Source organism: Pediculus humanus, genomic scaffold (genome assembly GCF_000006295.1).
Source record: "Pediculus humanus corporis 1103172107574 genomic scaffold, whole genome shotgun sequence".
NCBI lineage: Eukaryota > Metazoa > Arthropoda > Insecta > Psocodea > Pediculidae > Pediculus > Pediculus humanus.
The window spans coordinates 904,731-922,149 of record NW_002987189.1 but is presented as its reverse complement, the minus strand read 5'-3'; the positions used below and the strand labels follow the sequence as shown (position 1 = coordinate 922,149).

Sequence of the window (17,419 nt, the reverse complement as noted above, 5' to 3'; positions counted from 1 at the left end):
TTTCGTTTACTGTTACGAAAGCTAAAAAAAAAAAAAAAAAAACGCAATCAATTAAACCTTTTCTTTTTTTTTTTTTAAATATAAATTTCATTCTCGAAATGAAAATAATAATAATAATAATAAAAACATGAACAAAACAAACAGCACAAACAACAAAAACAAACAAACAAGCTTTAAAATAAAACGAGCAAATAAAAATGAGTTTTTTTTTATTAATAAAAATTAATAAAAATTTAATAAAAAAAAAACAGCAACAACAACAACCACAACAAACAAACAAACAAACAAAACGAAAATAATAAATAAATAAATAATAATAATAATAATGATAGTAGTAGTAATAATAAAAATAAAATTAATTGAAATGATTCGTCTCTAATTAACCATCGATTGAGAGAAAAAAAGGGCGACGAGCAGGTTTTGAATATGAATAACAAAAGATGCGAGCGGGCTAAAGGGGTGGGGGTGGTAAGGGGCAAGCAAGCAGGGGAACTACGCATAAAAAAAAACGGTTAAAATAAAAAAATAAAAAAAAAATATAGAAAAAAAAGAGAGAGAGAGAGAGATAGAGATGTACAGAGAAATAGAAAACTCACAAAAAAAAAAATTCGTGAATGAATGAATCAACCTGTAGGTAGAAACAAACTTTTTGGTTTGTACAACCACAGAGACGGCTGGTGGTCAAAAAGATAACGGGGGAACGTCGACTAGAGGTTAACGTATGTCGGCTCTTGAGGGGATGCGACTCCGAGTGCTCCGGAGTTTCCGGCACCACCGTGAAGAACGGTGCCGTGCAAAGCCCCACCGGAAGTTAAACCCGCTGACCCACCACTCACAGTGTCCGGGCTGCCCAATAATACAACAGTCAACAAATTTTTTTTTTTTTTTCCTTTCTTAATATTAATAATAATAATAATTATAATAATAAACAAAATTTATAAAGAGGAAAAATTTTTAATTCTTGTGCCACGACACGAACGACTCAAACTCGTGTCATCGAAATCGATTAAAAATTTTTCCACTTTTTTTCGAAACCTGGATCAGGAGAACTTTGAGAAATTTATAAACAAACAAACAAACAATGGATACGTGATAACAAACGCGTGAGGAAGAAGGTGGAGAAGAAAGAGAAGGAGGAAAAGGAGGAGAAGGAAAAGAAGGAGGAGAAAGAAGAGAAGATGAAGGACAAGAGGTTCACATCAGGACGGAAACGTCGTCAACAATATCTCGATTTTCTCCTTTCCGGAAATGATTAACAATAACAATAATAATAATAATAATAATAATAATAATAATAATAATAATAATAAAGTCTCCATCACCAGGTTTTCATCATTTTAAATATATATAAATATAAAAAAACCTTCCATAAGTGAAACATTAGAAAATGTGTCGTCTGTCCAAAAAACGAAAAATATTTACAACGTAACAACTTTTCTTAATGAAAAAAGACAAAATGATAATAATAATAATAATAATAATAATAATAATTAAGTTAAAAAATACAATTAAAAAAAAAATCGATCAAAGCGAAAATTAAATAAATAAATAAATAAATAAATCATAAAAATAAAAAAAAAAAAAATAAAATTGACTGTTGTGATTTGAGAGCCCGAAAATAATAATAATAATAACAAATAAATAATAAATAATAAATAATAATAATAATAATAATAGAAGTGAAAGCCATGGTTAACCCATATACAAGTTAATGAAAGAAAAAAAAATTGATTAATAATAATAATAATAAAATCATTATCATTATTAAATATTTATTAGTATCATAATCATAATCATAATCATCATCATCATCATTACCATCATCGAAACCGTCACATAATCATCATCATCATTACCATCGTCACCGAAATGAGAGATGGCACGATGATGATGATGATAATAAATAAATAAATAAATAATAATACTTATTTTGATACGATTGTTAAAATTCACATGACCGATTTCGACACATTTTCTAACGGTTCATCAAACGAAAGAAAAAAAGAAGAAAAAAACGTAATAATAATAATAATAATAATAATAATAATAATTTTTTCGAATAAATAAATAAAAATAAATCAATCAATCAATCACGTTGATTTTTTTTTTCCTCTTTTTTCCTTTTCTTATTTATAAACAAATAAATAAATAATTATTAATAATTTTAAAATTAAATGAATGAATGAATGGGTAATTAATTTCTCACCTGCAAGGTTTGCACCACTGACTTTGCTGATCGAGACCGTATCGAGCTCGGCACTTTTTCATATTGTTACCTGAAATTTTTAAACAATTTTTTTTTTTTGGTTACGTCACACAACAAAACCTAACGACGATTTTATCATTTCAGGTTCGTTTCAATAAATAAATAAATAACGATCATAGCTCGGGCCCCGCCCCCGCCCTGGAGGGGTGGGGAGTAATACTTTTGTATTACTTAAATCAAATTAATGCCACGTTTATTTCGATAACGAACTAATGCCACGTTTGTTTATTATTTATTACATCGACCTGAAATGATAAAACGACGCCATTATCAAAAAATAAAAATAAATAAATGAAAACAGCAACGAACGGCCGAGAAAGAGAGAAAGAAGGAGAGAGAGAGAGAGAGAGACGGAGAGAGAGAGAGAGAGAGAGAGAGATCCCTAACGAATTAATTAATTCCAAAAGAAAATCATTTGGCCGTTGCTAGTTGCTGTTTAAAAAAAAATGGCGGGCGAATATTTAAAAAAAAGAAAAGAAAAAGTGAAGGCATGCAAAAAACGTGTGAGTGGTGTGTGGTAATCATAATAATAATAATAACAACAACAAAAATACTCTAAAAAAAAAAAAAAATGGCGCTAGCGTAATACGAACGCGTTTTCCGATCACTACTATAAGAAATATGAGAGAGAAAGAGAGAGAGAGAGAGAGAGAGGTAAAAAAGTATTCATATTTCCTCCAACGATTGATTTCAACCAAAGTAAGTAATAAAATAATTTTCCCGGGCACTGATCATCATCATCATGATTATCATCATTATCATTCTATTTTTTTAAATTTTCATAATAATAATAATAATAATAATAATAATAATTATTATAATAATTTACTCGTGTTACCAGAACGGGTTAGTTAATCGGGTTAGTTAATGAGCATTAACAATTAAACGAAAATATACCCATGTTCACCATCGTCATCATCATCATCATTATTATTATTATCATTATCATCAGACTCGAGAATAAATTTAAATCTTAAAGTAGAGTAACGAACGTTATAATAATAATAATAATAATAACGACAACGACAGAACGACAGACAGTAAAACAACAACAACAACAACATCGACAACAACAATAACAACGATAATAATAATAATAATAATGTGTAACCGCATGCACCAAATCCCATATAAATAAATAATTTAAAAATAATAATAATAATAATAATAAAGCAACGTCATCACCGAAAGGTAAAAAAAAAAAAAAAAAAAAAAAAAAGAAAATCACAACCGATCTAAAAATAAATAAATAAAAATCTCTCGTGTAGATTTATTTATTTATTTATTTATACAGTCTGTAAATAAATAGATACATAAACCAAAATAAATAAATAAATAAAAAGATAGACAGATAGATAGATAGATAGATAGATAGCAGACGAAAAATAGAAAAAATTAAAAAAAAATATTGAAAAAAAAATATTCATTTGCATTTTGTGTATGTACGTATGTATTATTAAGTACGTATAATATATAAGGAGGTCGAAATTACCTCCATCGTTAGCCTCCTGTTTCCGCTTCCTCTTCTTTCCGCGGGAGGAATTGGCCCTAGACGACCAATCAGGATAGAGCTGCATGTGCAGCTGTCGTTCCCTACGTGCGAGCTCGTAATATTTCGCCTGTTCCTCGCGACCAAGGGCATGCCACTAACCCAACAAACAAACAAAAAAAAAAAAAAAAAAAAAAAAAAAATTGCTTAAAAAAAATATATAAATAAACAAAATAATAATAATAATAATAATAATAATAAAAATAATAATAATTATAATTATAATTAAAACAACATCAACAAAAAAAAAGAAAAAAAAAAAAGAACGTTTTTTTTTTTTTTTCTCCTGTCTGAACAACTTTGACTTATTGAATCGTCGAAGGTAGGTAGAGCCCAAAATGAGAGAGAGAGAGAGAGAGACACACACGACGGACGAATCGAAAGTAAACAAAAATAAAGAAAGAAAAACAAAAGAAAACAAAAGAAACAAAAAAAAGAAAAAGAGAGAGGATGAAAAAAAAAAAGAGGTACCAACCGAACGCATGACCGTTCATATCCGGACACGCAAGTACCCGGTTACACGTACTTATTATTATTATCATCATCGTCATCATGACCATGTGCTAGGAATACAGCAGCAGATACGTCACACACACGCACACACACACACCGACAGCATTCCCCCGCGAAGAAAAAAACAGGAAGCGAAAAAAAATAACCCACGACTAATTTACTACTCCCCAAAGTAATAATAATAATAATAATAATAATAATAATAATAATAATAATAATAATGATAATTATTAATTAATAAATACATCAACAAAATCATCATAATAATAATTATAATAATAATAATCATCATCATCATGCTTGTTATTATTACCAATTTTAGCAATAAAAAAAAAACCGGAAGTACATGATAACGTCACAAACAAAAAAAAAAAAAAAAGAGAGAGAGAGAAAGAAAATAAAAAAATACAAACAAATAAATAAATAAATAAATAAAACAAAATTATTATTATTATCGGAAGCAAAAAAAAAAAAAAAAAACCAAACAAAAAATCAGGTACGAAATAAGAAAAGATAGTATACGATCGGGATTTGAGTTAGTAACAAAAAAAAAAAAAATTAATTAATTAATTAATTAATCAATTAATAAACATAAACATAAATAAATAAATAAATAAAAAATCAAAATAATACATGCCCGAGCCGCCGGAACCGCCGGAATAATTTTATATTATTATTATCATCATCATCAACATCATCAACAACGACGTCAACGACATCATCATCATCATCATCATCATCATCATTATTAATTAATTAAATAATCGAAATAATAAATAAATAAATAAATAAATAACCCATTCTGCTATTTTAATTCTCATCGATTTCGAGTACTTGCAATTTCAATAATAATAATAATAATAATAATAATAATGATAAATAAATAATTAGTAATAAAATAATCAGTGCCGTATCCACGCTCTCATTTACCGAATCGTTAACCAAAAAAATAAATAAATAAAATGTTATGTATAAATAAATAAATGAACGTCCCACGTTTGTTGTTGTTTGTGTCGGCGGTGGCGGGTTAAAGTTATTTTTTTTTTAAATTTCGCGCCATTTTTTTTTTGACTCCGCCGCCGTATTACGCTAGCACTACTACGGGTAGTAAAGGTAAACAAATATAAAATAAATAATAATAATAATAATAAAGAATGAGATAATCAAATAAAGGAAGGAAAATAACTATAACGGGACGATAGAGAGAGAGAGAGAAAGAGAGAAAAGGAAAACTTAAAAAAATAATAAAAAAGAAAAAAAAAAGAAAAGAAAAGAAAAAGTCCCTTTTTCCCTCTCCTCTTCGGGGAACGTCGTGCGTGCGTGCGTGTGTGAGTGCGATCAGTGCGTCGTATGCGTAGCCGCGCACGCAAGCACTCACGCACTCGCGACGTTCCTTCCCGGATGAGGGGAAATAAAGGACTCGTTCCTGATAAACGTCATCATCGTGTTATTTTTTTTTTTGGGGGGGCTTCTGGGGTGTCTCTACCTCCTATAGAAGTTATTTCAGGCGTTCTTTCTTTTTTTCTCTTCTTTTTCTTCGTTCCATATCCGTAATTATCCCTAGCGCTCCAACCTGGATAAAGCTGCATGTGAAGCTGTCGCTCGTGCCTCGCTTTTTCATAATATTTGGCTTGTTCATCTCGCGTCAGACTATGCCACTATATAATATATAACAATACGTGTGCACACACACATATAAAAACTTTTATTAACCTTTCGTGACCTTTTTATTTATAAAAAAAAAAATTTAAACGTTCCTTCGTGCCTGAATTCCTTCCCTCCTTCACTCCCTCCCCCTTCCTCATTTATTTCCCCATCCCCTGCCTTTACCCATCCGCTACCTACGATTACCCCCTTCCCTCTGACGGAAGGAAGGAAGGAAGGAATGATGATAATGATTTTCGAATCTTTCCCCAACTTTTTATCTATTTCCTCTCTGCTTCCTACCCTTATTTCCTCCCTCCCCCGTACCCCTACCGAGAGTGCGAGCGCGAGTGAATGTTTTCCTTCTTTTTTTAATTATTATTATTTTTTACATATATTATTATCATTACGACATTTTTTTTTTTTTTTTTTTTTTTAGAAAATCAATCAAAGATGAGAAAAAAAGGGAAACACTTACTCTTCTACCTAATATTTGATTGATGGCAGCACTTTCTTTAAGGGTACATTCTGCTACCACTTTCGCTCTCATTTCCTTCATGTAAAGCATGAAAGCGTTCAATGGTTTCTTTATGTGTGGTTTCTTTTTATCGTTCTGCGAACTTGCGTCCTGTGATTTCGAATCCTGTCGTCCGTGGTGGTGGTGATGATGATGAGAAGAACTCGAATTCTTATGATCTAACGAACTAGACCTGCCAACATACACAAAAAAAATTTTTTTTTAAAATAAATTTCTTTCGTTAAAACGTAAACTGAGAGGGAAAACATTTTTTTTTTTTTAAGGGGCCTTCATCGATCGTTTTTTTTAATTCGTCAAAAAAAAAAAAGAGAAAGAGAAAGAGAGAGACAGAGAGAAACAAACAAAAAAAAAAAATAATAATAATAAATTTTTATATATATATATACATACATGCACATGCGAAAGGATAAGAGGAGGAAGAACAAAAAAAAAAAAAAAAAAAGGAAAAAAAAAATTGAAATGAAATGAAAAGAAAAGAAAAAAAGGAGCGATGAATAGATAGATAGGTAGGTTGGTAGGTAGGTAAGTAGAGAAGCGAGAGGAGGATACATACAAAAGCCAGAGGACAAAGGAAAATAGAAAAGAAAGAAAGAGATGGAAAGAGATAGAGAGAGAAAGAGAGATGAAAAACTGAATCGAAATAAAAGAAACAGACAGAACAGGAAAGAACAGCGTGGAACATAAAATCAATTTTCTTTTGTTCCTTGAAGCACACAGAAAAGAAGAAAAACTTTTTCTTTTTCCCCATTTTTTTTTTCCTTTTTTCCTTTTTTTCCTCTTTTTTTTTTTTTTAAATATATTTTTTTCCAGGAGAAAAATCTTTAACAATATCATCAAATCCGCCATTTTTAAAATTCTAAAGTAATTCAATTTAAAAAAAAAAATTATTTTATTTTAAATTTTTTTTTTTCCCCCCCCTGGACAGAAAGAAAAAGAATAAAAAATTATCATCATTATCATCATCGTTTGATTTTTGTGACGAGAGTGGGGGGTTGGTACACCCCTGTTACCGCAAAGTGGACGGAAGGAGATCACGTGTGTGAAACCTTCCTCGGCGGACAAACAGGTGAGAAAATGAACGTGACGAAAAAGGAAAAACGATTTTCGAACAACAGAGAAGGAAAGCCGAAGGGGGAAGGGGGGCTACTGTATTAAATACGAACGAAAAGAACAAATAATAATAATAATAATGAAAAGCATGCTTTTTTTTCGCTGAAATTTCCTTTACCGTTTTCCCATGTATTTGCTCATTCTTTCTTTCTTTTGTTTCGACGACGACAGAGACGAGAGGGACGACGACAGAGACGACGACAACGACGTCGTCGACGACGACCTTTCGTGAAGGTTCGGTATCGTTAAAACGAGAGGTTTGGACAAACTTTCAAATTCCGGAGATTTTAAATTCAACGTCAGCGCCAAGGATGACGGATTCGTGTGGAAAATGAAATTCGATGACGATGACTTTTTGCTAAAATCCAAAGGTTCCTCGTACGAAGACATTCTCAGGTTCAAAGGTTCGTCGAAATCTTCCGCATCGGATTTGACACCACCGCTGTTCAAATATTTCTCGTAATTTCTTTCCTTTTCGTTTCCGGTCTTATCTTTCTTATCACTCCTGTTGTTGACATCGTCGTCATCATCTTCGACGTCATCATCCGCATCGTCGTCGTCATCGTCATCGTCATTCTCGTCGCTGTTGTTGTTGTTGTTGTTATTATTATTATTCTTTTCATCTTTTCCATCGTTACTTGTAACCTTTCCTCCACCTTCTTCCTCTTCCGTTTTGTTTGTAGGATACAACGACGACGATGACGATGACGGGGGCGGACGAGCGTTTAATCTTTCTCTAAGAAACGGATAAGGATCATCATCGTCGTCGTCGTCGTCGCCGCCGCCGCCGCCGCCATCTTTCGAACATTTCCGACCCTCATCCTCGTTTTTCCCACCATCCTTTTCACTCGCTCCCGATTCTATCATCATAAATTTTTTATAATTTTCATAAGCTCCTAAAAATTGCGACGGATACCCTCCTCCTCCAACTCCTCCGTAACCGGAAAATCTCCAGTATGGATAATTTTGAAAATTAATCATTAAATCTCTCATGTACGTGGCAGCAAGTACTTGTTGCTTCGTCGAAGACAAATCCGATATCATCATCGAGTAAATATTATTTGAACACCCTGTTGTTGTTTCTGAAGAAGATGAAGTCCGATCATTATTGTCATCCTTTTCGAGCAATCTATCTATGTAATATTTGGCACTGTTGCTCGACCTGTTGTTACTCTCCTCGCCACCCTCACCGGTTATTTCGGGTTTCTCATCCGAATCATCTTCCGATTTCGTTTCGGATATTTTGGACGAAGGAGCAACTATTGCCACGGGTTTGGATTTTTTCACTAAATTTAAAGGAGATTGGCACCATTGTTCCATAGTTTTTTTTCTTTTTTTCTTAATGTTTCACTACCGACCGTTTCCTCATCGTCACCATCATCACCATCATCATCATCATCATCAACACAAATTCCGTTACGAAAAATTTAAAAATCGACGACGATATTAATAATAATAATAATATTTTTTTTGCTTCGCCGTTTTAAAACGTTAAATAATTCATTTCCTAAAAAGTAAAACACGAATGCTCAAAAAAAAAAAAAGGGAAAACTTTACACAAAAGTACAAACGCACGCAACGCAACGCACGCACGCACGCACGCACTCGAAATGGAAAATGGAAAAAGAAAATGGAAAAAATAAAATATCCCGACGAAATAAAAATTTGAATAAAATTCTAAACAACCGATTGACTGACTTACTGACTCACTCACTCAATCACTGACTAACTAACTAACTAACAGGTTCCTTTTCTACATTTTCCAGAAAATGTGGAAAATGGAAGAGAAAAACCGACACAGCGCACAACAAAGGAACGAGGAAATAAATAAAATTCCATTCTTATTTTGATCGATCGTTCATCCATCATTGATCATCAACTCCCAGGCAAACTGAAGAGAGGAAACAAAAAAAAAAAAAAAAAACGGGAAAAAGTGAAAAAAGTGGAAAAAGAAAGAAAAAAAAAAAAATTTTCTTTTTCCACTTTTTTTTCTTTCCTTTATCATCATCATCATTATTATCATTATTTTATTTCATTTTTCCATTTCGTCGTTTAAAAATTTATTTATGGGAAAGACCTTGAAAAAAAAAATCAACAGACAAACAAACACCGCCGCCGCCGCGCGGTTGTTGTTGTTGTTTGTTGTAATAAAGACGAAAACGGTAGAAAATACGAGGATGCACCAGAGGTCGAAAAAATTGAAAATAATAATAGAAAAGGATAGAGCGATGGGAAGAGAGAGAGAGAGAGAGAGAGAGAGAGAGAGGAAGAGGGAGAGGGAAAATCGGAAACGAAAGAGGGAAACTAATAAAAGAACGAAAGACAACGATGGAGAAAAAAAATTTTCTTTTTTTTTTAAAGGCGAGAAAATGTTAAAGAGAGAGAGAGAGAGAGAGAGAAATATTCGGTGGAGAAGAAGAAAAAAAAAAAAACAAAAACAAAAGGAAGGAGGGGAAAAAAAATCCACAGGTAGCCACTAAAGTATAACTGATAAATATATATACGCAGACACCACTCGCATAAATATTTCTGTCGTGTCAATAGAAAAAAAAAAAAATAATAAAACGGATTTTCATTAAGGAATCACGTCAGAGAAATCGCGTGAGGCGGAAGCGAGTAGCGGGGGTGGAAAAGCGGAAGTGCGTGAGTGCGTGCGTGTGGGCGCGCGTACTGTCCAAGTACCAAATAAATATAATTTAAATCACAGTGGGGAGACCTTTTTCCTCCCTCTCTTTCTCCCTAACCCACCCCCCTTTCGAGAGATCAAAAGAAAAAATAAAAAAAAAAAAAGGACCGCAATTGAATCAACGACATCCACCCACGCACACGCACACGCAAACACACACAAACACGTTACACGAAATCTTTTTCCCGTTCGTTCGTTTTCTCGTTTGTTTGTTTGTTTTAACGTCCCGGGCAGAATCGAAAAAAAAATTTCCACATCAAAAATCCGTGTTGGGTAATCACACACGCACACGCACACGCACACACACGCTTTTATTATTATTATTATTATATTAAACCGTACAAACGTCGTTCCTTTGTCGCCTCACACATTTTTCCAGGATAAAAAAAAAAAAAAAAAAACCAAAAACGACAACGACAACAACAACAACAACCACCACTATCACCACTACTGCAATTACGTATGTTTCACTTCTCAACGTATTTTACTCACTCACTCACAAAAAAACAAACAAACAAACAAACGGACGAACGGACGAACGGATGGACAAACGAACGAAACACTCCATTTTTTTTTTTATCATCATTATTATTTTTTACGAATTAAAAAAAAAAAAAAACCGACCGCCATTTTAAAATTTATTCCCGTGCAAAAAACGAACGTACGCGAATTTATATATTTGTAACAAACAAACACAAACACAAACACGGATAACAAACGGATATGAAGAGAAAAAAAAATAAAAAATAAAATAAAAAATATGAAACGTCTGAACTAACAAAGAAATGAGTCATCATTCTCATACATTTTCTTTTTGCCCTTTTTTTTTTTTTTTTCCTCTTTATTTCACCACCGCGTTTTTCCCTTTTTCCCCCTTTTTCCCTCGCCTTCCCTACCCTTCGCCTACTCTCTCTCTACCCCCCACTTCCTACCCCTCGCGCTTCCTCGCGCGCGCGACACTTTTCTTCCCTCTTTCTCTCTATTCCTCCCCCGACTTCCCCCTTTTCCCTCATCCCTATTCATCCCTTTCAAAAATTTACCCTTCCCCCGCTTCCCTCGCGTTTCCCCTTCCCTTCCCGCCGCTTTCCTAGTTTTCCTTTTTTTCTTTTTTAAACCGCTCGTGACTCCCGCGGAACGCTTCCGCCGCGCGCCGGTTTTTCTGTTTCTGCTTTTCGCTCCTGCTTCTTTCCTCCTTTTGCCACTGCTTTTCCTTTCGAGAACTTTTTCCCATCGAACACGTTCTCTCTCTCTCTCTCTCTCCGCTCCCGTTTTCCCGACCACTCGCCTCTCTCCCTTCCTCCTTCGCAACAACAATCCCTTATATTTATTTATTTTTTTCTCTTTTTTTACGAATCCAAATGAAAAGAGAACGTATTCATGCAATTTTTCTTTTTTCTTTTTTCAAGGACGTTTTTGAAAAACGAACGGGGCGAACGGGTCGAACGGGGGTGAAGGCTCACGTTCGGGGAAAAGAGGTAGGTATGAAAGAAAAAATATATAATAATGAAAATTTTTTTTTTTGGGAAAACCTTTTGAAAAGAAAGAAAAGAAAATGGAAGGAGGAAAAGAGTAGATAGAGGAGAAACGGGGAGGAGGAGAAGGAGGAGGAAAGGGAAAATCGGAAAATGGAATAAAAGGAAAAAGGAAAAAAAAGGAAAAAAACTCATGATTAACTTATACGGGAATCAACAAGAAATATAAATCATACAGTCGGGAAAGTCGGTCGTGATCATCACAAAGGATGAAAATTTTCGAGGTAGATAAAAGAGAGAGAGAAAGAGTCAAGTAACGAATGTGTGTGAGAGAGAGAGAGAAAGAAAAATTGTTATTTCCCAGGCGGCAGCGGGGTTACCAACATTGAAAAAGAGAAAACGTGGAGAGGAGGGAACGAGGAGAAGGGGAGGGGCCAGAGGTAAAACTGGAAAAATCTCTATCGGATACCTTTTGTCTGTGTGTGTGTGTGTGCGTTTTTTTTTTTTTTTAAATAACTGACGCGGTCATAAGTTTAATTTACGCGAAATTTTCTTCTTACTTTTCATCACTCCTCTCCTTTCCCTCACTTTCACTCACCCGCCGGCGAATTTGGAAATTTTTTTTTTTTTTTTTTTTTTCCCGAATTGCACGGAGGACAAACGTTAAAAAAATTTATCAATAATAATAATAATAATTATAATTCTCGCGATCGATCATTATCGATCGATTTTTCTTTTTCCCTCCCTGCCCTCCTCTTCGTCGGTGACTTCTTTTCATTTTAAACGCGTTGTATTCCATGTTTTTCTACACAAACCGTGTATTGTTCCCAAAAAAAGAAAAAACGGATCAATATATACATAAAACGGGAAAAGAAATAAAGAAAGAAAGAAAGAAAGCGAACCGACGAACGAAACGAATGACAACTTTCGAAAGAGAGAGGGAGATAAAGAGAATAAAATAGAAAAAGGGAAACAGCGAACCAACACCATCTATCGTGAATTTTATTAAAATCGTGATAAAACAGTTTTTGTTTTGTTTTTTTCTTCCCCCTTTTCGCAAGTTCCAGACGGTAACTCCATCTTTAATCACATTTTTCGCGCTTTTTTTTCTTTTCAAATGTTCGAAACCTTTTCAATTAATTTCTTCTGTCTTATTTTCTCCAGGATTAATTGTTAATTAATAGATCGATCACGTGACGATCACGTGATCGATCTCTTTTTAATAAAAAATGAAAATAAAAACTTACCGGTGGTTGTGATCCGACTGAGTATGATGTCCTAATTCTTGTTTGGGTCCAGGGGTGACAATGGCCGGATGGGATGATAGTGAATGATGACCGTGAGGACTAAGACCGGGATGACCCGGTAATAGACTCGTCGGTGAAAATCTATAAAAGTCGCTAGGTAACGTTGTACTACTAATGGGTAATGACGTGGGATAGGGGCTTCGGAACCCCGCACCCGCTGAGATCGGATACATCCCAGGAGTGTGCCTGAAATTTTAAAGAAAATTATCAAAATCAGAAAACAAACGAACAAACAAACGTGAAGGAGAACAACGAACGATAAAAATAAATAAATAAATGAACCGCAAAACAAACGAAATGAAATGAATTTAAGAGAGAGAGAGAGAGAGAGAGAGAAAAAAAAAGTTGAAAAAAAAAAGAAATTCAATTACCATCAAGATTACATTAATTACAACTTGAGGGTGAAAAAGGTAATAGAAAGAAAGAGAAAGAGAGAGGGTGGGAAAGAGAGAAAGAAAATTGGGGAGAACGAACCTCTACACACACACCAAAGACATTTATATTTTTCGGTAATGTTTTTCTTATTTCTTTTCTCTCCTTTTCTCTCCCTTTCTCTTTTCTTTCGCCCCTCGCCACCACCTCAACCACCCTGACTACCACTACCACCACAATAAAATGATTGCGGGCTTTTACGAGAGTCGCTAATGACTTAATTCCGTGTTCTCGTCGCATTACGCGACGGATTTTAAAAAGATTTGGGGAGGTAAAAGGGTCGAAAGAGGAAGAGGGGGAGGGGAGGGGGAGAGAAAAAGGATTTAGAAACGTACCGAAAAAGCAACGGGTCGGTCGGTGGTAGTGGTGGTGTTGGTAGTGCTACACGGGTGGTAAAAAGAAGAAAGTTGGGCAGTAGAAAAATAAAAACCGCAACGTGTTACCGTATCAAAACAAAACAAAAGGAAAGGAAAAAAAGGTGCAAAGATTATACAGTAATAATAATAATAATAATTACATGATAAAAAATAAGCAGAAGACAAACAAGAAAACAAAAAAAAAAAAAAAAAGAAAATTTTTACTCTTTTTAGCAAGCAGTCGTTCATTCGTTTTTCTCATAATAAAAATAAATAAATAAATTTTCCAGTTGAATTTCCAGAAAAGAACAAAAAAGAAAATCTTGCACCCCCTCCACCTCCTCTTCCACCCCTACTCCCCCCTTTCACTCGATTTTCTCTACTACTCGTAATCGTTTTCCAATCCTCTTCCATGCATCAGAGATTTTTTTCAACGAATTATCATTATTATTATTACTTATGTTCCTTTATTCTCCTGTTTTCTCTCTCTCTCTCTCATCCAATAACGGAAAAGATGTACAAAAAAAAAAAAAAAAAATAATAATAACGATAATAATAATTTTCTTTCGAATGCGCGGGGCGGCCGAGGGAGGTGGATTTTTTTTTCCCAACCTACAATTTCCCTTCCCCTTCGCCCTCCCCCCACCCACGAATTACCGCGAAACAAGAAAGGAATTTGAAATTGCATAAACATTTTTTTGAAGGCGTAAGAATTAAAAAAAAAAAAAAAAAATTTTCGCGCAACTAACAAAGTAACTCACCATGAAGCTGGAACCTGAGACATTTCTGGACTAAGCATGGGATACGGATACGTACTCCCTGCCGAAAAGGGATACATGGGCGTCCTAGACAATCCTGAAAAAAATAAAAATAAAAAAATACATAAATTAATAATTTTTTTGATTTTAACAACAGCGGCCACAGCAACCACAATAATAATAATAAACAAACAAACAAGGAAACGAAAAATTTTCCTTCCTTTTTATTACAACGCATGCACGATAAGGGAATGCGGGAGGGGGAGGAGGAGGAGGAGGGAAGGAGGAGGAGGGGGAAAGATGATCGAAATTTCCAGTGAAAAAAAACGAACGAACAAACGAACGCCATGTTGAACATAAACAAACCATTTTGTCACTATTATTATTGATAATAATAATAATAAATTTTTTTTTATTTTTGTTATTGTTATTGTTTATGTTATTGTTGTTGTCGTTGTTGTTGTTCGTTGTTCGCCTAGACAGCAACAATTCGTTGTTCGGATTTAATAATAATAATAATAATAATAATAATAATAAGGCTCAGTTTACAAAAGTTTTAAATAACCAAAACAACTTTTGACTCATTGCGAGTTTTAACCTAATTTCTTTCTCTCTCTCTCTCTCTCTCTTTACTTTATCTGTATTCTGACACCGATAAGAATTAAATAAAAGGCGACAAAGCGACGGTCACGAAACAACACAACCAACGACGATAAAATAATAATAATAATAATAACTCACTTACGCGGAATTCATATCATTCGGAGTAAAAAAAGAAAGAAAAAGAAAACTTAAAATTTATTTAATTAATTAATTAACGGAAACAACAACAACGACGACGACGACGACGACGATGATGAAACGTTCACGTGAGAAAAAAAACGAGATGAGAGAGAGAGAGAGAGAGAGAATATGGACCGCGAAGAGATGAGGGCCACGAAAGGAGAAAGAGAGAGAAAAAGACTCGCCGAACACAAAACAAAATTCATTTTCGATTCGATATTTAAATAATTCTAAATTACCACCATCATCATCATCGTCACCACCCCCACCACCGCCGCCTCGCATCGTCTTTCGGCAGTGGCGGCAGCAGCAGCAGAAGAAGAAGAAGCAACAAAATGATGAGAAAAAGAAAAAAAAAAATTTTCCCTGCAAACATTATTGAAAACACGTCGGGGCTTTACATTATAATAAAAAGGAAAAAAAAGGAAAGCATTTTACGAGAAACAAAGGAAAAAAGGGGTAGAATAGTTTTCCTTTGATCTTCTCCTGTCACGTGATCAGATAACGATCTATGCGACGTTAAGGGACGAACGAACGAACGTATTCGCCCACTTTCACATTTACATTATATTTCTTTTTCCAAAACTCCTTTTTCCCTTTTTTCCTTCTTTCTCTCTCTCTCTCTCTCTCTCTCTCTAACTCACTCACTCACTCACTTTCTCTCTCTCTCTCTCCATAAAATAAAAAAAGAAATTGTTTTCCATTCCTTTCCTTTCCATTTCCTTTCTTTTTCCTACCTAAACTTTACATTTTAAAATTGATTATTTACACGTCAAAAAAAATTTTCGAAATGTCTTCCTTCCTTCCTTCCTCCCTCATCCCTTCATCCCTCCATTTTGTGCGTGCGTGTGTGTGCACGTGCGAGTGTGCGTTCAAAGTCAAAAAAACCCAAAAAAAATTTTCCTCAAAATTTAGAAAAAAAATCCGCGAAATAAAGAAACCGACGGCGAGGATTTTATAATATTTTCTTTCCCGTATCCGTTTCCGTTTCCGTTTTGTTGTTGTTGTTTTTTTTTTTTTTTTTGCTTCTCATTTAACCCCTAAAGTAAATTTCAATACGATGGACACATATAAAAGAGCGATTATGACGAACATTAGTTCCACCCTTGGCCAATACACAGATTGGTGCAATTAAACCGTGAACAAATATGAGAGGGTTGTAACCCTCATCATGTATTATGGATTTTTACATAACCTTACGTCCTTCCTTCCTTCCTTCCTACCCCCGTCCCCCCTTAGAACCTTACGTACGTACAGTCTGAACGCAGCATGCACCACCACCACCACCATGTACGCGCACCATTTTTAACGGGACTATATTTTTAAATTAGAATATCTTATTAACCCCCGTTGTACCCGTGCATGCATCATCAACCCCTTCACGAGAAACGACGAGAACACGACACGCACTCTTTCATCATCATCATCATCATCATCATTTTCTCAAATGATGGGGGAGGGAAAGAATCATCATCGTAATCAATTTACTGTTTACTTTTTCCACCACCTCACAATCATATCGACTCATATATGCCCCAAGGTAGGGGGAAGGGGAAGGAAAAATATTGCGGCGGGTTAATGTGTCAAGTGGGCAAAAAAGCCTGTCCGTCTCTCAATGACATGTAACTGTGTGGGATATGATATTTTTATCATCCTCATGTGCGTGCGTGCGTGCGTGCGTGTGCGTACTGCGTACCGCGCGCGGACACCATCCTTTTTTTAGGTGCGGCCATTATGAAACCTGTACGACGGACGCACCATGTGAAACTATGAAAAATCTATGACTGTCGTGACCTCCTCCTTATAAATTGTGACGCAAAAAAAAAAACGTGAAAACGATATTTGTCACTGTTTGTTTCCCTTCCCTCCCTTTCTTCCTTCCTGCCCCCCCTACATGTTTCAATACGTGTGTGTGTCTTCTGCTATTATAAATAAATTTACGATTTCTCGCGAACATTTTTCCTCTTCTTCTTCCATTCTTTACTAACCGACCACCTAAAAAATC

At 34.5% G+C, this 17,419-nt stretch overlaps 1 protein-coding gene across 1 annotated transcript; it reads right to left on the bottom strand.

Moving 5' to 3' along the window:
* Positions 1-2,202: 2,202 nt before the first annotated feature.
* Positions 2,203-13,258, bottom strand: Phum_PHUM222010 (T-cell specific transcription factor, tcf, putative; the record flags this gene model as incomplete). Its single annotated transcript, XM_002425790.1, has 7 exons — positions 2,203-2,276; positions 2,378-2,425; positions 3,759-3,912; positions 6,451-6,615; positions 6,654-6,660; positions 13,026-13,151; positions 13,188-13,258. The coding sequence occupies 7 exons, from the start codon at positions 13,256-13,258 to the stop codon at positions 2,203-2,205; spliced, it is 645 nt and encodes a 214-aa protein (XP_002425835.1).
* Positions 13,259-17,419: the final 4,161 nt, after the last annotated feature.